The following is a 23,772-nucleotide window of genomic DNA, read 5'->3' as shown; positions in this document are numbered from 1 at the left end:
TCACCCCTCATGCCACTCTGAGGAACACTTCACTTCAGTCACGATGACCACTGAAATGCCAGGACTCCTGCTCCAGAGTCACGCCTGCTCCAGGCAGCTTGCACCACAAGCCCTGGGAACAGATGACACTATTCGTCCTGTAGCTATTCTGTCAGGCCAAGAAATGATCACTTCACAGTGCCCTGGGAGAAAGCTCATGATTCATGATGCTAGGTCTATAACTGATCCCTATATAAGGCCTTTGGCTGGTAGAACTTTAACAATGAGCTGTGATTGGTGCAAATTAAAACGCCACATTTGCATTTATAGCTATACCACAGCCCTTTGCTGGCTATATAAGGCTGTTTGGCTCACTTTGGGAGACAACCCCCTGGAATACCCAATGAAGTCACAACATAGGCCCAGTAGACGGCTTCTCCTCAAATGGTCCTTTCTTGCTTGCTTGTCTCTATTGTGGGTAGAGCAGACTGAGCCAGTAATGTGATGATGGCAGTGGCCACAGCTGTAAGGTGGCAGGAGAGCAGCTAACCAGTTGCAGAAAAAACCAAGGGCAGTAATGATGGGGATCACAGGTGGTGGAGACAGCGAAAGATGGTGGAAATACAGAAAGTAGAAGCTATAAAGGGCCATACAGGTGGATGGCCATAATCCCCAGAAGAGGGCCAAGGGACTGCCAAGTTTTAAAAGCTAAGGGTCCCGCAGTCAAAGCTTAGGAGCTATAATGCTCACACGCCGACTTCTGCTGATTGCTGCCCCTCACTGCTGCTTTAACAGCAAGGATTGTACTAGCTGGAAGAGCCCAGCCACTGGCAATCAAAAGTCAGAGCAATGTCCTTCTAACCTGAGCTCCTGCAGTCACCGATCTCTGGCTTCTATGACCTAAAGCTATAAGCTCTGGATGCTACAGCCTGTAGTGGTTCTCAACCCTCCTAATGCTGCGACCTTTTAATACAGTTAGTTCCTCATGTTGTGGTGACTCCCAACCATAACATTATTTTCATTGCTACTTCATAACTGTCATTTTGCTACTGTTATGAATCGAAATGTAAACATCTGGTATATAGAATGTCCAATATGAGACCCCATGAAAGGGTCATTTGACCAACAGGAGTCATGGCCCATAGCTCAAGAACCAATGGCTTAGAGAGCTATAAGCCTCTGAGTCTATCAGTCCAACCCCTAAGCCTGTAGCACTCAAGGGCCCAAGACTACTTGTGTAGGAAGAGCTAGTTCTCATGCACTCAAGGTTTCCATCTGGGAAAAGCAAAAACAATGAGACTGTGTCTCAGAAAAAAGAAAAAAAGAAAACTATTTCAACCCATTTAACCCTGAAATGCACCCACTTTGGAGGTGACACAAAATAAAGAACTCAGCGACCCATATACACAGACTGATAATGAGCACCAACTTCATTTAAATACGGGACCACTGTCAAGCAGCTACATCGATTATGCAGAGAGAACAGATTGTGGATGTTATAACTCTAGAGGATGTAAAAATAAAAGTAACAAAACTTGGGAGGTTAGGGAGAGAAGGAGGGGAGGAATTCTCTTTCATGGCTGGTATTTATCAATAAATCCAAACTTTTACAACTAATTTGAATTTAGCACTTTTGACCTCACCTCAGTTTCATCAGATGGAATCGCATAAATGACACATACTCTATGATTCTGTTTCTAGGAGGTGTCTAGCAAAAGCAGGCTATAAAGACAGGAAGTCAACTGGTGGCTGCTTAGGCCTGGGAGAAAAAGAATAGATGGTGTGGAGATGGGGAGTACCTTAGTGATTTTTCTATTGCGGTGAGGCACCATAACCAATGTAACTTAGAAAGAGTTTATTTGTGGCTTACAGTTTCAGAGGGTGAGTCCATGACCATCACGGTAGGAAGCCTGGCAGAAGGCAGGCAGGCAGGTATGGTGCTGAGGCAGTATCTGAGAGCTCACATCTTGAGACAACTATGTGTCAGTGTGAGCTAACAGAGAATGGCATGGTCTTTTGAAATCTCAAAGGCCACCTGTAGTAGCACAAGTTCTCCAAGAGTCAGGAAGTGGAATGTAGTGGTTTGAATGAGAATGGCCCTCTAACCTCACATGTTTGAATATTTGGTGTCCAGTTAATGGGACTGTATGGGAAGGAGTAGGAGGTGTGGCCTTGTTGAAGGAGGCACATCACTTGTATCTTACCACAGCAATAGAAAAATAACTAAGACTGCCAGTGGGTATAAAGCCTCCCTCTGGAGTGATGAAAGGTCCTAAAAGTGCAGGAGCTGGGTGTAATTTCATGCACCTGGAGTCCCAGCATCTGGAAGGCTGGGACAGGACTGTCACTTGAGCCCAGGAATTCAAAACCAGCCTGATCAACATAGTAAATCCTTATCTCAAAAAGCAAAATCAATGTAGGAATGGTCATGAAGCTCTGAATACATAGGAAACCATGAGCTACACACTTTAAATATGTGAGTTGTATGAGATGTGAATTATATCTCAGCAAATCTGTTCTAAATATTACAAAGTGGGCCTCTGAGGTTGCTCAATGGCTAAGGGCCCTTGCTGTCAGGGATGGCAATCTGAGTTCAATTCCCCACTCACATGGTAGAAAGAGAAAACATCATCCTGCAAATTATCTCCTAATCTCCAAGTATACATCACACAGGCACATAACACAAAATAAGCCACTGAACATAATATATATATATGTATATGTATATATACACACATATGTGTGTATGTAGGTATGCATGATATATACATATATATATATATATATATATATATATATATGTAAAGTTTAAAGGGCTGGAGAGATGGCTCAGTGGTTAAGAGCACTGACTGCTCTGCCAGAGGACCTGGGTTCAATACCCAGCACCCACATGGTGGCTCACAACTGTCTATAACCCCAGTTCCAAGGAATTTAACACTTCTTGTCTCAATGGCCATCAGGCACACATATGGTGAACACACAAGCATTCAGGCATATACACATAAAATTAAATAATACTAACCTGTAAAAGCTACTTAAAATCACATGACCACATCATCCTGGTTGAATGAAGCACTATAGTGTGTGCATGCCTCGGCATGTGGAAGGCTGAAGCAAGAAATTGCCACAAGTTTGAGACCAGCCTTGTCTCTATACTGAGTTCCAGGTCAGCCTGGGCTACAGAGTGAGACTCTGTCCCAAAATAACAACAAAGGTACTTCTAGTGAACCATAAACCAAGGGAATAGGTCCAGAAGACAAGTAGAATTATGGTCACCCAATGAAACATACATGGATATAAACATGCCAATATGTTAAGAGTAATTACTTCTCAGAGATGAAAATGTATGTAATTATCAGTTTCCTCTTTGTGATTTCTGATTTATTTCATTTATTTACTTTCTTTTCTAAGCTAGAATCTCACGATGTACTTCTAGAACTCAGTATGAAGAGCAGGCTGACCTCAAACTCACAAAGATCTACTTGCCTCTGCCTCTCTGCCTCTACCTCTTTGTCTCTTTGCCTTTCTCTGCCTCTGCTCCTCAGGTGCTATTGCTGGGGGGGGAATATTATACATATATATATACATACATATATATATATATATGTATGAATGTATATATAATTTTTTCAGGATGGCCTCAAACTTAAAGAAATTCACTTGCCTCTGCCTCCCACCCTGCTAACCACTGACTTTTTAAAAGTTTTCCCCAAGTGAAAATATATATGTTGGGGCTGGAAGGATAGCTTTGTAGTTAAGAGTACTGGTTACTCTCACAAAGACCTGAGTTCAGTTCTCAGCACCCACATAGCAGCTAACAACCACATCACACTCCAGTTCAAGGGGGTCAAGTGTTTTCTGCAAGCACCAGACATGCATGTGGTGCACATACATATATGCAGAATAACCACTGATACACTATGTATGTGCGTCTGTCTGTCTGCCTGTCCGTGTCTGTGTGTGTGTAACTTGATACAAGAGTAGTCTAGAATGTTGGTCCCACTTTGTCTTCAGGATGACAGTGCCATGCACCCCCAGCCCTTGGCCTGTGAATGCCTGGAGGGTTATCCTGGTGCTCTGTTTCTTCATTCAGACTCCTGGCTTCCAGTCACCAGCCTAAAGCTCAGTCCTGAACCCCAGGCTCATGCACACAAATCAGCTGTTTCTCAGCACCTTCAGTTGGATGTCCTAAGAGGCCGCCTGTGATGGTCCTGAGTTGTGTCAGGAAAAAAACTGAGCAAACCATGAGGAACAAAGTAGTAAGCAGCACTCCTTCATGGCCTTGTTTCAGTTCTTGCCTCAGGCTACTGCCTTGAGTTACTGCCATGAAGCCCCTTGGTGTTGGTCTGTAAACGTTATGATAAAATAAACCTTTCTTCCCTCACTCGCTTTAGAACATGGTCTTTATCGCAGCAATAGAAACCAGCTGTGGGCAGCTTTGCTTCCCCGCCACAGTGGAGTGCATCCTCAAACCATGAAGCAAAAATAAACCCTTCCTGAAGTTGCTGTTGTCGGAGCAACAGAAAAAGCAACTAATATACATCCCAAATTTAACATGCCTAAATTGGAACCCCACAGAACTTTAAAAACAGCCACCCTGTCCCTCCCTCAGACATCCCTCAATAAATAGCAACTCCTTGACTGCAATGGCTCAGGCCCCAAGCCGCAAAGATACTCTTCACTCCTTTCTTTCTTTCACTCTTTACACCCAACCTCTCAGGAAATCCTGTTGCTCGACTTCCATCACACACCCTCAATGGCCAGCCTGGCCAGCGCCCTCACTAACCTGCATCATTGGGAAAACCTCTTCATCCTGAATTTGCCATCTCCTGTTCCATCGCAACACAGCAGTCAGAGAACTGCCCCTGCCTTCTTAATCTCAAGTTTCCCCCTGTCTATTTATGCTGGTGCATGCATACAGGAGAGGCTGACAGAAGTGTGTGTACCACAAGGCCAAAAGACAACTTGAAGAAATCAGTTCTCTCCTTCCACCGTGTTGGTCTTAGGGATCGAACTCAAGTTGTCAGGTTTGGCAGCAAGCACTCTAACCTACTGAGCCATCTCACTGGCCCCAGACAGAGTTCCTTACCTATGTGACTGACAGTTACAAAGTGACCCCAGTTAATCCTGCTACATCATGTCCATGCCTTTGTATTATGCTCTTCTGCTACATCATGTATTATGCTCTTCCTCAGTGAACCTGGGCAGGCCCCACATCTCCTTAGCCAGCTGAGGAAGGCAGAAGTGATGTCTTCCATTTTGGTCTCTTATATACTGTTCTGAAACCACCATGAAAGAAGTTGATCAACTCTAACAAAGGATACAGAGTCATACGGATAAGAGCCTCGGGAGACCAGGGTGGCAATTACAGCCCAGCCCAGGTCAGTGCTGCCATATGAGGGAGGCAAAAAATAAAACAGGAGAGAAACCATCCTGCCATGAGGAATAATAATTGAGGACTAGGAATGTGGCTCAGTTGGTAGAGTGCTCAGCCAGCATGCATAGAGCCCGCTTTTGATCCCTAGTACTGTTGAAAGTGTGTGCGATGGTAAATACCTGTAATCCCAGCCCTTGAGAAGTGGAGGTGGAGGCAGGAGGACCAGAAATTCAAGGCTATGCTTGGTCACATAGTGAGTTCAAAGCTTTCTTAGTTAGGGTTGCTGTGGCTGTGATGAAACACCATAACCAAAAGCAATTTGGGAGGAAAGGGTTCGTGTCACTGCCACATCATCATCAAAGGAAGTCAGCACAGGAATTCAAACAGGGCAGCAACCTGGACACAGGATCTGATGCTAAAGCCAGGGAGGAGTGTTGCTTACACTGTGTTGTAATTTAAGAAAAGCAGTGTGTGAGAGAAAGATGCCATGCAACAGGGTTCAAGCAGAGGATTTTTTTAAATTAGGGAAACAGATCATAAAATGGGAAAGGGGTTAGGGGAGACCAGCCTCAAGAGACAGGAGCAGCAGGAGAGAGGAAAGAGGGCAGAGAGGTGGGGGGCGGGAGGAAAGAGAGAGGCAGAAAGAGAGAAGACAGAGGGGAGTGGAGAGGGGAAAGAGGGAGAAACAGACTGAGAGAGAGGAAGAGAACGAGAGAGGATGGGATGTGGGCAGGGCCCTTTTAAAAGGGAACATAGTGAATGTGCACAGGTGATGCTCTTAGGGACTGCAGCTGAGGGTGTATCCTTTCAGAACCCCAAGGTCAGGCCAGTACAGATGCCTGAATACTAACACACTGCTTTGTTCCTCATGGCTTGCTTTCTTATAGAACCAAGGGCCACCAGTCCAGGAATGGCACCACACATGGGCTGGGTCCTCTCACATCAATCACTAAGAAAATGCCCTATAGGCTTGTGTACAGCCTGATCTTATGGAGCCATTTTCTCAACTAAGGTTCCCTCTTTTCTGATGACTCTAGCTTGGGTCAAGTTGACATAACACTCGCCAGCAAAGAGGCCAACCTGGGCCACATGAGACTGTACCTCAAAATAATAATAATTATTATAGCTACTAAGTTTTGAGGTGATTTGTTAGGCAACAAGAGATACCCACAATCAACCATTAATTAGATCTCTTCAGTTTAAGCAGGACACGCACAATGGTCCTCACTTCACATCTGAAACGAAAATCATTGTAGGTACAAGGTGTTGCACGGTCTGCGCCGCCCCCCCCCCCACTTCCTGTGGTCATTACTCTGATCTCATTTCCTCTTGATGGGGTCTTGGCTCACCCCATCCAAGGTACATTTCCTTGATTCCCACCAGTCACATTCTCTTCCCTGGTGTCTCCACACCTGCTGCTCCTCCCTGCACAGCCTGTTCTTCCCCACACCCATGGCTCCTCACTTGTTTCTGGTTAGTATGAAGCATTCATCACAGTGAGGGTCCTATATTCCCAGGCCCTTGCACTGTTACCCTATCTATGTTCTTTTCTGTTATCCCCCACAGATCATATCCTCCTATTACATATGTTTTTTTTTCACTCTGTGTAGTGTTAGAGACTGCCTTCACTACTAATTTTAATATGTTTTTACTTCATCTGCTTAAAACAAAACAAAATAAAACCAGAGCCTCCATTCCTCTTATTATTCAGCAGAACTTTATGGTGTTAGCACAAACACGTTGTCAAAAGTTTTTGACGTCATTGTGATTGGCTAGTTTCAGAAAGCTTTGTCAAGTTGACCTGGATTTTCAGAAAATCTTTGTGGTCTGTTGGCTTGAAAAAAACAGTCTAGTCTATACAATAGGAACATGAATCTTATTTTACTTAAGAAACACGAGGACCAACATCAAGATTCTGGAAACAGGTCTGGGGTTGGTTGGAGACCAGCCTGGTCTACAAGAGTTAGTTCCAGGACAGGCTCCAAGGCCACAGAGAAACCCTGCCCACCCCCCCCAAAAAAAAGAAAAACAGAAAAAAAAATGGACTCTGTTTCTCCAGTCTGCTATTTTGAGCAGGAAGTCAGGGTTCTAGAAAAATTATCACTTTGAAAGTAACTTTCCAGGGCTGGTCATATGAGGCAAGATGGCTTCACCTGGGTCTCTATCTCTGGCTGCTAGTGCTTGGAATCTGGCCATCATGTTGTGAGGGAGCCCAAACAACACAGAGAGGTCATGGGCAGATGTTCCAGCTAAGTTCTTATCAACTGCCAGATAGCTCTGGCTTCCGGGATCCAGCCCTACCCATCTGCCTACTTGACTTCACCCCCTCCTGCCTCCAAATGGAAAATCTGTGAGCAAAACAAATGCTTTCGTTGTGTAGGGAGACCAGGTTTCATTACATAACCATAGTAACTAGAACAGGCTCAGAAGTCCGTTTATCTTCTCAGAGAGGCCACAAATAAGTAGCCTCCATCTTATTCCTGAGGAGACTGATGATCAGCAAGGTCAGTATCTTGCCCTAGGTTGCACAGCTAGAAAGTAAAGAAGCAGGAATGGCAGTCAGGTCTTTCGGATTCCCCAGAGTATACTCTTGGCCATGCCCCAACTCTGGCTGCTTCATCCTGAACACAAAGCCACCAAAAGTGAGACTGTCAACATCCAGCCACATCCTCCAGCCACCAGGTCAGCAATGGTTGAACCCCTGCGTCAGGCTCAATCCTCCTCTGAGGACAAACCCCTTCTCCTCTGAAGGGCAGCAGCTCTGGGAAGAAGGCCAAGGAAAGGGTGTGAGCCAAGACCTGCTGGGAGTGTGTCTGGATCCTAATTAACGGCTGGGAAGTCCACTTCCCTTGCCAAGAGGCCTGAAGGTTGGGAGATGGATCCCTCACACCTGCAGGTGGGCCACGGAGCCTGGGCTCCCACAACAAAGGCCCAGACCAGACTTTATACGCTCAGGAAACTTAATTTCCATGGAACTCAGGAAAACTTGGGCTCTACCAATTTGGGAGCAGACACACTGTACTGCCAAAACCCCCTCCTTCCCACGCAACACAGTTACAGCAACTAAAGTAAGAGAAAAGCTATATTCAGCCATATACACAGGCACACACACCCCACACAACTATCTGCATTTCCTAATACTCATGCACAGACAAGGACGGTAGACAGACAGTATAGACATAACTATGTACTTAAGTGTGCACAGACCAACATGACTCAATATGTGTGTTCAACATACATTTACCCTGGTTATACATGTGCACAGTGATGTGCACATGCAAGAGCATACACACATATAATCCTACTCATTTACAAGAGTATATTCACACTTGTATGCATGCACACATCAATATACACCAAGCACACACATACAACACACACACTGGTGTGCATGCCCACACACAAACACATATAAAATAAATAAATGGCTTTTGGAAAATAAAAATAAAAAAAAGCAAAATTAACAAACCTTTAAATTGACACAGAAAAAAGGAAAGGATATTCAACTTAGCAAAATCGGAATGAATGAGGGTAGTGATATCAATCACATAGGAATCAAAAGTCCTATCAGGAAATGCTATGAGCATTTATATACCAAGAAATTAGATCTTAAATATAAAAAATTCCTAGAAAAAAAGGGAAAAGTACTTCTCTTTGCAAAAGATGAAGACCATTATAGAAAAACACAACCAATCAAAATGCAGACTTGTGGAACCCAGTCCCAAAGGATACATTCACAACACAACTGCTGCACCTGAGGCTCAGGGAGCACTGGGGGGGGCAGGGAGGGGGCACAGGGAGCACTGAGGGGCAGGGAGGGGCAGGGGGAGCATTAGGAGGCAGGGAGGGGGCTCAGGGAGCACTGGGGGGGCAGGGAGGGGCACAGGGAGCACTGGGAGGCAGGGAGGGGGCTCAGGGAGCACGGGGGGGCAGGGAGGGGGCTCAGGGAGCACTGAGGGACAGGGAGGGGCACAGGGAGCACTGGGAGGCAGGGAGGGGGCTCAGGGAGCACGGGGGGCAGGGAGGGGGCTCAGGGAGCACTGGGGGGCAGGGAGAGGGCTCAGGGAACACTGGGGGGCAGGAAGGGGGCTCAGGGAGCACTAGGGGGCAGGGAGGGGGCTCAGGGAGCACTGGGGGGCAGGAAGGGGGCTCAGGGAGCACTGGGGGTAAGTGAAGGGAGGGGCTCAGGGAGCACTGGGAGGCAGGGAGGGGGCTCAGGGAGCACTGGGGGGCAGGGAGGGGGCTCAGGGAGCACTGGGGGGCAGGGAGGGGGCTCAGGGAGCACTGGGGGGCAGGGAGGGGGCTCAGGGAATACTGGAGGGGCAGGGAGGGGCAGGGGGATTATAGGAGCATAGGATCAGGGAGTTTGCCATGCGACCCCGTCTCTTAGGAAAGTCAGGATGTCAGAAAGTTTCATCAGTGTGACTGCCTAAACACGAGCCGAACAAAGACAACAACCATAGGCGTGCTGAGGTGGATGGCAGAAAGCTCATGAGACCTAACCCTAAACAAAGAATTACAGACAACTAAGGAATTCAGAAAGCAGGAGAAATAGTCATCTCCAGGGAAGAGCTCACCAGTTGGTTATCTAATACCAAATTATCAGTCCTGAAAACATACATGTGAGTGTACATGTGTATGTGTTTATATATGTATGCAAGTATATTCAAGTAATATTATACAGACTAAGCAGGATATATTTATTATTTAAGAATGCACATACAGTGAAGAGGAAATTATTGAATATAATTTCAAAAGCTAAAAACTAGTGAAACTCAGTCAAAAAGAAACAGAAAAATCTCAACTGACCTTCAACAAGTAAATATTGAGTCCATAATCCAAAACCTCTCCCCAACAAAAGCCTGGAACCAGATGGCATCACTGATAAATTTTACCAAATGTTTAAAGACAAATTAACACAGATCCTTTATAAATAGTGAAAGACAGAAGGGGGTGAGAGAGAGAGATAAGAAAGAAAGATAGATAGAAAGGGAGAAAGGAAGGAAGAAGAAGAAAGAATATACCTAATACCCCTATTCATATAGTTGCAGAAATCTTTTGTTTGTTTGTTTCAAGACAGGGTTTCTCTGTAGCATTGAAATCTGTTCTGGAACTCACAGAGATCCACCTGCCACTGCTTCCTGAGTACTGGGATTAAAGGTGTGCACCATCATCGCCCAGCTCAGAAATCTTCAGCAGAATGCTACCACGTCACATCTAGCAACACAAGAAATGATTGGTCCCCTTGCCATTCCTCAGACCCTCCAGTTACATGCCAAACTCAGGCCCTTCATTGTTATTATTCCCTATTCCTAGAACTCTGTTCTCCCAAATTCTATACAGTTCACTCCTTTATTCCGGCAACTATAAGAAGGAGGAATAGAAGCCACAGCACCTTCTCAGTGAGCCTTTAACCTCTCTATATAGAACTGAAGTCTCCTCTCATCAACAGGCACTCACTATTTCCCTCCCCAACTCCATAATATTTCTATGTATTTATAATCCCTTGAAACAGCATAGAATGTTGATTTATGTATCTGTTTGTTTACTTGCTTTCTTTGAGATGGGGTCTTGGTCTACAGCCCAGCCAGGCCTGGAACTGCCCCTGTCTCAGCGTGCTGATGCCAGGGCTGCTCCACTACAGCCTGCTTTTCCGCATGTCTCTTTCTTGAAGTCTGTTTCTCCCAGATAGAAGGTAAGTAACATTTGAACTAGGACTGAATAAACAAATGTATACAAACAATTGTCCTTCAACTGCCCTCTCAGCAAGCAGTGACCAACTCCCACCTTACGCCCACCTTCCTCCCACAACCCTGATGCAGCACATGGGGCTAGAGTGCTGAGAAGGACAGGACCAGGCCCGAGCCCTGCTAGAATTCACTAGCTGGAGCTGTGAGGTCAGAATCAAACTAGGTAGAGTTGCACGTGTGTTTAATCCTAGTATTCCTGAGGCAGAAGCAGGCAGATCTCTGAGTACAAGGAAACCTGGTCTACAGAGGGAGTTCCAGGACAGCCAGGGCTACACAGAGAAACCCTGTCTCAAAAAAAAATCAACACACACACACACAGAGATGGGGGAAAGAGAGAGAGAATAATGTCAGGATCAAATAAATTGACCCATCCAGATGGTGATCGCATACCCCTTTAATCCCAGCACTTGGGAGGCAGAGGCAGATAGATCTCTGTGAGTTCCATGACAGCCTGATCTACAGAGCTGTTACACAGAGAAACCCTGTCTCAACCCCCCCTCAAAAAAATCTTGACCCTTACTGAGGAGCAGTAAGACTAGGAACAGATGACCAGGCCACCAGTAAGAGAAGGTCCCACGAAGAGACCTGCCCTGGAGGCCCAGATTGGTTTAGACATATGGACAAGGAGGGATGATGAGTGGACGGAAAGGGGGGACATTGGGTATGCTCTAGGAATCATGAAGGGTCCTGAAACATAGAAGTGCAGAGGGGGAAGGGCCAATGGGGCTCTCAAGGCAGTTCATGTGGAGCTTCAAATGCCAGGATGAAGAGCTGGACCTTCTTCCAGAGAATCAGGGAGCCATGCAAGGCTCTAAAGCTGGTGAGGTCCATGGTGTCCAGAAGCTCCCCTGGCCATGTAGGATGAACAGATACAGTAAGTAAGCAGGAAGATGAGGAGAGCAGGAAGTGGCTATGGTGGAGGACAGTCCTGGGGAAAGGATGATACAGGGCAGGTAAGAAGGACTGGGCAGGAGCGGTGGGACTGGGTAGTAAGGACTTCATGAATGAGGACTGGTAGGGGTAGACTCAGCTTGCATCTCAGGTCAGAACTTCCAGTAGACCCTAGGGAAGCAGCAGACAGAGCTGTGGAGAGTAAGGACTGAAGTCCGACCATGGAGACTCAACCCATAGAGCATCCCAAAGCCAAGATGCTTCCAGCACTGGAAGATGGATGCCTCTTTGCTTTGAGCACCTTCTTGCCCCTCCACTTCCAACCAGGACAGACCTGGAAAAGTGAGTTTTCCCAGGTGGATTGATCAGCTGAGACGAAGTAACACTCCTAGATGAGACATGCAGCTCTGAAGCCTGCCAGACTGCAGGGTAGGGGACAGCTGTGTCCCCAAAACATAGCCAAGAAGCAGGCTGCAGGAGCCAAAGAAGACATTAGCAGGAGCAAAGCTGGCTGCCAGGGCCTCTGTCAGGGCCCCCATCCACCTGGAGCTCAGTTCCCTTCCAAGCTTAGTCCTTGCCAGTCCCACCAGTAGAAGGGACAGTCCCCACCACCCCATCCCACCTAGGCAGTAAGCATAAAAGCATGTATTGGTGTCTGGCTGCATCTCACCCACAGAATGGCAAGGACACAGACATGATATGTCCAGGCCTGAAGCAAACATTTGTCTGCCTTACTCTGTTGCTTTTCCTTGGCCTCAGTTTTCCAGTCCTTGAGGTGGGATGAGAAACACCTTCCCACAGCAGTGTCAAGAGGACTATTCAGTGTCAAGTGAACCTGTGTGAGGGATGATGGCAGGCCTCTTCCAGTCTCTAGGAAGTTCAGAGGACATCTCCCTGTGCTGCTAGTTTTGTGTCAGCTTGACACAGGCTAGAGCCATCTGAGAGGAGGGAACCTCAACTGAGAAAATGCCTCCATAAAATGAGTCTATAGGCAAGCCTACAAGGTATTTTCTTTTCCTTCCTTCCTTCCTCTATTCCTTCCTCCCTTTCTTTCTTCCTTCCTTCCTTCCTTCTTCCCCCCTTCCCTCCCTTCCTTCCTCCCTTGCTCCATCTCTTTCTTTCTGTTTGTTTGCTTTTCCAGATAGGATTTCTCTGTATCTCTGGCTGTCCTGGAACTCACTCTGTAGACCAGGCTGGCCTCAAACTCACAGAGATCCACCTGCCTCTGCCTCTCAAGTGCTAGAATTAAAGACCACCTATCAGCATTTTCTTAATCAGTGATTGATAGGAAGGGACCATTCTGTTGTGGGTGGTGCCATCCTGAACTGGTGGTCCTGGATTCCATAAGAAAGCAGGCTCAGCTGGGAGGAGGTAGCACACGCTTTTATCCCAGCACTGGGGAGGCAGAAGCAGGAGAATCTTTGATTTCAAGATCTGCATGTTCTACAGAGCAGTTCCAGGATGACCAGGGCTACACAGAAAAACCCTGCCTTGAAAAACCAAAAAAGAAAAAGAAAAAAAAAAAAAAAAAGAAAAACACAAAGCAGGCCGAGCAAGCCATAAGGAGCAAGCCAGGAGCAGCACCCATCCGTGGCCTCTACATCAGCTCCTGCCTCCAGATTACTCCTCTGAGATCCTGCCCTGACTTCCTTCTATGATGGACGGTGCTGTGGAAGTGTTAAGAGAAATAAACCTTTTCTTCCCAGTATGCTTCATCACAGTCACAGTAACCCTACGACACCCCCTGAAGAGGGCCCAGATGCACCCTAAAGCTTTGTTGACAGAAAAGGAAGCATCTCCCGCTTAAAGCCAGCCAGTGTGCCCAGGAGCAGGCTCCACATCAGCCCAGGAACATTTAACTTTTTTTCTTTATTTTTTTTTTTAAAATTATGTATTTATTTTATGAGTATGGGTGTTTTGTCTGCATGTAAGTATACCATGTGTATGCCAGTGGCCTAGGAGGCCAAATCCACTGTGTGTAGAGTTACAGATTGTTATGAGCTGCTCCTGGGTTGATGTACTCCTGGGCAGGTGAATCTCTATGAGCTGGAAGCCAACCTGGTCTACAGAGAGAGTTCCAGGACAGCCAGGTGAAAAATAAAAAGATAAAAAGAAAGAGATACTTTTTTAAAAAATGAGGACAGAAAAGAAACAGGCAGGATACCTGCTAAGCTCAGATCCTCCTAGACTAAGGCCACCTCAACGGTCTTCTCTGTACTAGCCAACCCATGTTAGGTGGCATTAGGAAGTATGGTCTCTGGGGCCTAAGTCCCCTTGGGGAAGCCTTAGGGTGGAGTGCTAGAGGGAGCAGAGTACAGTGTGGGAAAGAGAGAGAGACCAGGTGGTTGGAAGGACAGCATGCAGGGGAATTATAAACGTCATGAGGGTGTGCTACCACTATCTATAGGCCAGGCTTGTCCTGCTAGAGAGGCCACATCTGCTCAAGGAATTAAGCAAGGTCAGAGCCCACTCCAAAACCACAAAAGTGTTCCCAACCTTAGCACCTGGACAATTGTCACTTCTAAATAACAGAAAACAACTCATTCTCGGGTAGCCCTTGTCCATTCTTTGTCATCTCTCACCTGCTCAGGCCTGCAAGAGTCAGAATTGTGGACAGGGGTGGGTGATATCCGTGACAAAGGACAGAAAATGTGACAAGGAGCTTGAGCACAGCACGGGTCCCCTCATCCCAGGGCAATTTTCTGTGCCTGGATAACAGCCTTATCCAGAGGCAGACAGATGCTGTGATTTAAACAGAACCAGACTCTTTAGTCCTTGAATGTGACTGGCCATAGGAAAGTCACCAGGACTAGGGGAAAACAGTAAAACCACACCAGTTTACTGAATTCAGCCAGCTCAGAGGACCTGATGCCTGTGGACAAGGGGCAAAGCTGGTACTATCCTCCCAGAAATAGCAAGCCCTTCCCACTTGGCAGGACAGGGATGGGGTAGGAGGGTGGGAACAGAGAATTGTGACAGGATGCTTGATAATCTGGGGACACTTTAGAGGAGGTGAACAATGACTGCAGGAAGAGAAGGGTTTCACACATGAGAGGAACTGTGCCCTTTATGAACAGACAAAGCAGCCCTGCCATAGGCAGAATGTGGGGCACAGAGGGGGCTAGAATGGGACCAGGATATGGAAAGTTTGTCCTGACCATAACTGTCTTTCAAGCAAGATCTCCACCAGCCATGACCAACCTTTCTCATCTGAAACTTGGGGGAGCATTCCCTCTGCCTCCACAGGTTCACAACACACCGTGGGACAGATAAACACTCCTACCCTCCCCAGACTACCAACCAGTAGTCCAGAGCCAAATGGGCTTGTGATTAAATCTAGCCCTGACTCTTTGCTGGGCAGCTGTCAGTGAGCCTCTGTGTACTCTCTGGAAAATGGGGCTAGAGACCAGTCTGGAATGGATGAGCAATGCAATGAACACAAAGACTCAGCTTACTGTGCACCTGTATCCTCAAGGGCTTCCCACCCCCTCCCAGAGGGGCCCTCACTTACATAGGAGGCCAGGAGGGTCCTTGAGGCCAAGATGAGAGCCAGGAAGAGGCAGGGAGCTGTGGCAAACAGACTAGAAGCACAGATGAGGGGCTCAGCCCTGGGGTTCACCTTCTTGTACCTTCTTGAGGCCTCTGCCCCCAGGATGACACCAATAATGCCAGTTGCAACAGTCAGTGCCCCAAAAATCAGGCTGATAGGAAAGAGCAGAGAGGACCTGGTCAGACCTGCACCCTATCCCTACATCCGGGGTCAGGCTACCTGACCTAGTTACATGATCTGGTACCATGCAGCAAGAGGCAAGCCCAGAACTGCAGCTGGAAAGCAGAGGACCCTTACCTTGTAGGACCCTCCACCCATGCACACCCACAGTGACCTTCTCTACTTCACCACTCCAAAAGCCATACTCAGGAATCTTAACTCCAGGGCCCCTCACCTATCCTCAGTGCCTAGATGATTGGCATGTACTGACTCCCATGACATGCACACATAGCTCTTGTCTGGACTTTGCACTTACCTCTTTCTTGTTGTTCATTTTATGTTGGTGGGTTTTGTTTTTGTTTTGTTTTTTGGGGGGTTTTGTTTAGTTTTTTGGGTGGTTTGGGGGGGTATACTCTTGTTATGCCTTAGCTGTCCTGGAACTTGCTCTGTAGACCAGGCTGGTCTCTAACTCTAACTCACAGACATCCACCTCCCTCTGCCTCCCCAATGCTAGGGTCAAAGATGGTGCCATCACGCCTGCACATTCACCTCTGAATCCCATCCATCTGCACCCTGGCTGGGCATATCTCCCAAGCAACCCCCAACAGCATACCTTTTCCACACATTCTTGTACACACTTCAACCCCATCTGCCTTTCAAAAAGTGCTGCTGCTGCTTCCTCTTCCTTTTCCTCTTTTTTTTTGAGACAGTGTTTCTCTGTGCAGCAGCTTTGTAGACCAGGCTGAACTCGAACTCACAGAGATCCTCCTGCCTCTGCCTCCTGAGTGCTGGGATTACAGGCCACCACCTGGCTCTTCCTCTTCTTTATAATGACTTTGTTTTTGTTTGATTATGTATGCATGCAGTATCAATTGTGGCCAGAAGGGGGCATTGGGTCCCCTGAAGCTAGAATGACAGGTAGTTATGAACTGCCATGTGGGTGCTGGGAACCGAACCCCAGGTCCTCTGCAAGAGCTGTCAGTGCTTTAACCACTGAGCCGCCTCTCCAGTCCCAGAAAGTGCTTAGGACATAACTGACTATGTTCCTAACCACACTCAAATCTTCCATCAGCTCTCAAACACCCAAAGATCTGGTCCCAGCTCCCTGGACCCCAGCCTCAGCTCTACTCTTCTTTTCCTCGGCCCTGCACACCCCACATACTTTCATTTCTTCATCTGGAACGCTCTGCAGTAGATTCCTTGTTTCCTTGCTTGCTTTATTGTAAACTTTCCAAATTCCTACTCAGTCCATGTGACTCTCACAGACACTCCCTCACAGAGGACACCATCCTGTCCTCATGCTAATTGTTTTATTTCCATTGGTCGCTGTAGTAATATCTACCATCCATACCCTGCAGATTCCTGAAAAGCATTGACCAGATTTGGTTTCCTTCCTGTTCTCTGAGCTGAGCGCCCAGGGCCCAGAACATAAGTGTTAAGCAAATGAACTCTTTGATTCCCTCCCAGAATTCCCAGATGGACAGATGCAAGACTAAGAAGGGTGAAGACCAGTATGAGACAGCTGCTAGATACAGAGCCAGGGTCTTCACAGACAGACACCATCACCCCACTGTTCCATTCAAGCCCCTTTAAAAGGAGTTTCAAGGCCTCACCGAGATAGTGACCAGTATAATTTTTGTGTCTGAGAGGATACATGGCTTAGGGAGACAGGTGTGTGTGTTGGGCCCACAGAGCTACAGAAAATAGCCTGAGCAGGATGGAGGGGCTGGCCAGAAATCATGAGACTATGTAGATCAGGCTGGCCTCAAACTCATAGACATCTATCTGACTCTGCCTTCCAAATGTTAGGATTAAAGGTGGGTACCACTATGCCTGGTTCTTCTTTTTAATTAAAATATTTATTTATTTGGTTTTGGGGGTTTTCTTTGTTGTTGTTGTTTTGAGACAGGGTCTCACTATGTAGCTCTAGATGTCCTGGAACTACTGTGTAGACCAGGCTGGCCTCAAACTCACACAGCTCTGCCTTCCAAGGCCTGGGATTAAAGGCATGCACCACCACTCCTGGCTTATTTATCTGTATGTGTATATGTGTGTGTACCTGTTTATATGTATGTGCACTGGTAAGCACAGAGGCCAGAAGAGGGCACTGGATCCCCTGAGACTGGAATTAAAGACAGTTATGAGCTGGTATGCAGGTGCTGGGAACTAAACCCAGATTCTCTGCAAGAGCAAGCAAGTGTTCTTAAAAACATGGAGCCATCTCTTCAGCCTCTATCTCTCCAGCCTCTGGCATTTTCTTGACTAAGGACTGCTAGGGGAAGAAACTGAACCACCACAAGCAGGTGATCCTGTTGCATAAAAAAGCAAGCTGAGTGAGTCATGGAGAGCAAGCCAGTAAACAGCCATTCCTCCTCGTTCTGCTTCAGTTCCTGCCTCCTGATTCCTGCTTTCACTCCTGCCCTGCCCTCCCTGGGTGATGGACTGTGCAGGAGAAGTGGAAGATGAAATAGATACTTTCTTCTTCCAGGTTGCTTTTGGGGATCATGTTTATCATAGCAATAGAAAGTAACCGAGGTTACCGCCTCTCTGTCACATGCATCTGGGGCTGAGCCTGATCAAGGGGGTTGAAGTAGCCCCAGCACAAGGACTTTCTACTACTCTTCCAGAGCCTCACAAGATATTCCCATCTCTGAAACCTTTCAGTGAAAACCACACTTTGCAGATAGTATGGATCTTGATCTTGCCTGGAATGGCCACCCTCCCTCAGTTAGGTAAGGCCTGAGCACAGTCACTTGTGCTTGCTGGGGGACCTCCAGCCCAGAAAGACAAGGACTTTGTCATGTGACTTTGAAAGCAGAGGTTAGAGAGATGTGCAAGGATGGTACCGGGTACAAGGACCTAGGAGAGGCGAAGTCTCCACCAAACTCCCAGGGAACATGACCCTACAGATACCTTGATTTGGGCCTGCTGGAAGTACCAGCCTCCAAAAGCATGACAAAACTAATTTTTGGATTTTTTATTTTATTTTTCACTACTGGAGCTGGAACCCAGGGCATATCCTCTTTTCTTTGGGTTTTTGTTGTTGTTTGTTTGTTTTGTTTTTGGTAGATTCTCATGTGGTTCAGGCTACCATGCTAGCCTCATACTCCCTATGTAGCTTAGAATGATATTGAACCTTATGTATATCGTATGTATGTATGTATGTATGTATGCCATATATACAAGTGGAGGTTGAGGTAGTTGATTTTCCCCTTCTACTGTGTAGGTTTCCAGGGACTGAAAATCAGGTCATCAGTCTTGATGGCACCACCCTTGAACTTCTGGGTCGTCTTGCCTCCTCCTCCCAGGTGCCAAGGTTACAGGTGTGGGCCACTGTTCTGATTGTGCAATTCTAGGATCAAATGCAGGGCCTCGTGCACTCTAGGAAATCTACTACCTGAGTCACAGACCCAGCCCAAGCCCACATTTCTGTGGCTTTAAAGGCCATGAGGTGTGGTCATTATTTTATCAAGCATAAGAAACAAAAAATGTACCCATACCCAGATGGTGTGAAGAGGCCAGAAAGTGGGAGCTGAGCAGAGACAATGGCTTCTATAAGTATTAATATCAGGAAGTGGGATTGAGTCCTCTTTGGGGTCTGTTTAGAAAGCTGCTTTTGCCTCCAGAGCTGTCTTTGCAAAGGGGAGCAAAGGCAAACTTCACCATCTCTACATGTCTGTTCACAAGATTTTTCCTATATGCCAGAAAGCCCTGCCAACTGGTGAAGCAACTTGAAAGTTATTGGCAGCACCAGGCAGTCTCCAATGGCAACAGGACCTGGGGTTTCAGAACAACAGCTGCAATGTTAGATGGGTTACCTTAGACAAGTCACTTAATCTGTGTGACCTCCCATCTCATTTGAAATTCAGAGACAGCATAAATACCTTCCTCTGCATGTTATTTGTGTAAAATAGTTGGTGCAAGGCTTGAAGCAAACATTTAGAGCTGGGGGTGTGGCTCATTGATAGCACCCTTCACTAAAATCTGCCAGGGAGAGGCTGGATGTGTTGCTTATCAGTGAAGCATTTACCTAGCATTCACCCCAAAGAACACTTGCTTAGAATGTGCAAGGTCTTGGGTTCAATCCCCAGAACTGCAAAATAAGTAAGTTTAATACATAATGATGAGAAAAGGGAAGGAAACTATGGGCAGAGATCACACTGGGGCAAAAACACAGACATTCTGGAAATCAAACAAGCTCCCTCTGGACATCAGGGAAAACTGAGGCAAAAAAAAAAAAAAGTGACTGGAGAAGAGCAAGCAGGTGTTGTTGTGACAAGCAGAGAACCTAGCAGATGGGAGCAGGGCTGTAGAAGTTCAAGGAGGGGCTGGAGAGATGCTCAATAGTTGAGCACCTGCTGCACTTGCAGAGGACCAAATTTGATTCCCAGCACCCACACAGCAGCTCGCAACCACCTGTAACTCCAGTTCTTGGGATCTGGTGCCCTCTTCTGGCCCCCTCAGGCACTGCATGCATGTGGTGCACATATATACATACATACATCATGTCAAAACACCCATATACATAAAATACATAAAAACTTAATTTAAAAGTCCAATAAATCACCAGATGCAAAGGATACAGGAGAGAGAGCATGTCACCAGGGGTGGGGGCAAGGAATTAGGGGTATCAAAGAGGAGGGAAGACAATCTTGACTCCCATCAGGGGGTCACTGGAGTCTTTGGAGAATATGGCAAGAGATGGTAGGGACAGTAGAGGAGCCCAGCAGAGCCAGAGGGCTGGCAAGGCATGACATGAAGTGACACCTCAACAACTCTCCCAGGTGTCTAGATGACTGATGGAACAAAGAAGAAATGAACACATCCTTGACGTCCCTAAGCCAGACACATGAAGGATCTTCCCAGTGACTTAATTTGCAATCTGTAAAATGGGGTGACCTCACAGAAGACATTTGGGGACCCTTTCAAGGGCAAAGGGTGATCACCTACGATTCTTACCATTCCCTGAAGCCTCACATCCTTCTCCCTCTGGTGCCTTCGGAACCCCCACAATAGCCATGAGAATAGAAAGACAGAGATTCCAACACCCACAAAAGCCAATAGAGATGGCTGCATACACAATGCTCAGTCAGAGTTGGAACCCTGACCTGCCCATGGGTGGTCCAAAGGTCAGCCATCTTCACAGATTGCCTGGGAAGACTGAACCTAGGCTCACAGTCTCCTGGGAACTGCTCCAGCAAGAACCAAGAACCAGGCCAGTGCCCTCCAACCCCTCCTTACCTGTCCTGACTGCCACACTGCTCCTGGAAGCAGGGAAGCTGAAGGCCGTGGACCACTCGAGCTTCAAACAGAAACTTGGGTGCCCAGAAGCCAAGCGCTCCAGTCACAAAAGCTATGGCTGTCACTCCGAGGGTTGAAAATACAAAACTCCAGCTGCAAGAGAAAGTGTCCTGGCTGAAGCCAAGATAGGGCCAGGACTGAAAGGGCCTGACCACTCCCCCAGTCATACAGGATCCAGACTCCCTAATGTTCTGAGCTGTCCTCATGCTCTTCGATGCAGTGAATCATGAGGCCTGAGACTACAGTGAGGAGAGCTTGTACTACTTGCAATCAAGACCTGACACAGGGGCCAGTGTCGCTTCCATGCAGCTTGAAGAAGTGAACTCGCAGCATCCCTCTAGCAGCCTGGGGAAGCAGATTGGCTGGAAAAGTAAGTCCGCTGGATAAATGAACACAGTGCAAGGCTAGAGCTCACACAGCTGGCCCCACTCTCAGCCACACTTCTGCCACATACAGAGGGGACCACGTAACAGAGGGGCATCTCAGTAAGAGTGGGGCTCAGAGAAGGAAGAAGGCCATGAACACTGAGGCAACCACAGAGGCAGAGAGACAGAGGTTGGAGTTGCTGGACTAGACAGAGGCGTTCTTTGTTTTTGTTTTTGTTTTTTTTTTTTTTTTTTTTTTTTTTTTAGGATTTTTTTTTATTATGTATAGTATTCTGTCTGCATGCCAGAAGATGGCATCAGATCTCATTACAGATGTTTATAAGCCACCATGTGGTTACTGGGAATTGAACTCTGGAAGAGCAGTCAACACACTTAATGCCTGAGCCATCTCTCCACCCCCAGAAGGGTTCCTTGAGACTTGCAACAGAGAGCAGGAACACTTACTTTCTCCCCAAGTATCTGACATCCTCACACCAGCTGCTCCTTGGAGCCCCTACAGCCACCTCTTCCTGCTTCTCAGCTGCTCCTCGAGGTATGTCTGGAACCAGCAGGATGAGCAGGACTAAAGCCAGAGCATCCAAGCAGGGCATGATCTGGGGAAAGAGGGCCAGGGATCTCAGAGCCAAGTGCTACCACAGCCTAGGAGACAGGGTCTGTACTCTGGTCCAGTCTTGAGTCCCAGGTGCTGGCTATACAGAGAGCTGGCCATAGCACTTGCCCTCGCCCTTACAGAGATGGTACAGACTCATCAGTGGCACCCAATGAATGCCCACCAGCTCAGTACAAATTCTCCATTTTGGGACCAGAGAGTCTGAGATAGATGAAAATGAGAACTGAGAGCCCCTTTCCTGGCTTGTGCTTCCATCTGCCACACCCTGCCATCCTCTCCTGACACCCCTGCACTCACTACCCTCCCTGGGGCAGCTTCAGACAGCTCAGACCATGAGGAGGCTCCTACTCAAGGCAAGTCAGGCCAGCTTCCTTGAAGCCTTTTCCTGCCCCAGGCTTCTATCTCTGCCATCCACCACCATTCAGCAGAGATCTGCTTGTGGGACCAAGCCCCAGCCCCCTCTTCTGGTCCATATCCATGTTTGTTTTGTTTTGTTTTCTGTGACAGGGTTTTGCTGTGTAGTCTTGGCTGTCCTGGCACTCGCTCTGTAGACCAGGCTAGCCTCCAACTCAAAGAGAGCCCCCCTACTTTTAATGGCATTCACCACCACTGCCTGGCCATATCCTTTTTTCTAAGGAGAGCCACAGGGCAACAGAGCCTCCCAGGTATGTTCCCAGTTGTTCTGACTCTACTACCAAGTGGCCCCAGATGGCATTTCTTAGGGATGCTCTGTCCCTGGCCTGGCCCAGAAACTTTCCAGTCCTTGCCCAAATAATCCTTAAGAATCCATAGGTAGCTTTAACTTTTACAGCAAGGGAAGCTGAGGCCCCAAACAAGGAGGCAACTTGCCTGAGGCCTCACAGCCAGCAAACTGAGCAGCTGGGATTTGACCCCAAGGTCACAATTTCCATAGTCCATATTCCCCATGAGGCCCCAGCCGCCAACATCCAACACCCCACATGGCGCCAGGTACTAAGCCAAGTGGCTAAGGCCACAGGAGACTGGAAAGTCCCAGCCCGCCCAGGGGGTAAGGCAGAGGGACAAGAAGGAAGTGGAACTCACTCGGAGGGCCCAACGCCAGCTCCCTGTCAGCTCTGCCACCACTGACCCCAGAACGTAGCCCAGACCACTGCAACAATGGGGTAAGAGAGATAGCAGTGAGGGGTGGAAGGAAGGGCCCAAGGCCAGTCTGACTGCAGAGAACCGGCTCCCCGGCCCAGGCCCAGTTCTCCGAGCCTCAGAGCCCATTCCCTGAGAAAAAGCCCAGTTTTATGCTGCCCTTGGTCAGACCCCTAGTGACCTCTTCTGGCTCCTATCCCAGGCCCTGTGCCAATCCCTCCACATAAGGAATTGCAAACCCCATCACCAACCCCACCCCTAGTGTCCAAAGTCCAGCCCTGCTTGAGTCAGGCAGGTTCAGGAAATGAGGGTCAGAGCTCAGGGGCCTCCCCATAGGGCCACAAAGCACACTTCCTCACTGGTCTCCCAGAGCTGCCCTTCCCAGTGGGCCACACTGCCTCTTCTCACTGTGCTGACCTTCAGAAGCACAGTTACCATTGCTAACAGTCACCTAGCCTATTGAGTGGCAGCACTGTCCCCATTAACAGGCAAGGGAAAGGGCTCAGGGAGAGACTCAGTGACAGGAAAGGGGCCATGATGGGATTCAGATCCCAGCCCTCCTGGTTCGATCTCTCCTAGCCCCAGCGCAGCCGCGGTTCTGCTTCTTTCAGCCTCAGTTCACCTTTGGGGGAAGTGGATCCAGGAATGAT

At 47.7% G+C, this 23,772-nt stretch overlaps 1 protein-coding gene across 3 annotated transcripts in view; it reads right to left on the bottom strand.

Moving 5' to 3' along the window:
* Nucleotides 1-23,772, bottom strand: part of Spns3 (SPNS lysolipid transporter 3, sphingosine-1-phosphate (putative)) — a 48,737-nt gene that overhangs the window by 15,674 nt on the left and 9,291 nt on the right. For 2 of the 3 annotated variants that reach the window (XM_051180088.1, XM_051180087.1), the window contains exons 5-8: nt 23,066-23,132; nt 21,838-21,986; nt 20,948-21,100; nt 15,509-15,698 (exon numbers count right to left, since the gene is read on the bottom strand). In XM_051180088.1, the coding sequence (XP_051036045.1) occupies nt 15,509-15,698; nt 20,948-21,100; nt 21,838-21,986; nt 23,066-23,132 (559 nt within the window). The remainder of the gene's footprint in view (nt 1-15,508; nt 15,699-20,947; nt 21,101-21,837; nt 21,987-23,065; nt 23,133-23,772) is intronic. The other variant, XM_051180089.1, reaches the window with a different exon arrangement.

Source organism: Phodopus roborovskii, unplaced genomic scaffold, assembly GCF_943737965.1.
Source record: "Phodopus roborovskii unplaced genomic scaffold, PHOROB, whole genome shotgun sequence".
NCBI classification, from domain to species: domain Eukaryota; kingdom Metazoa; phylum Chordata; class Mammalia; order Rodentia; family Cricetidae; genus Phodopus; species Phodopus roborovskii.
The sequence above is the reverse complement of the archived record's forward strand: the minus strand, read 5'-3'. Positions and strand labels throughout refer to the sequence as shown.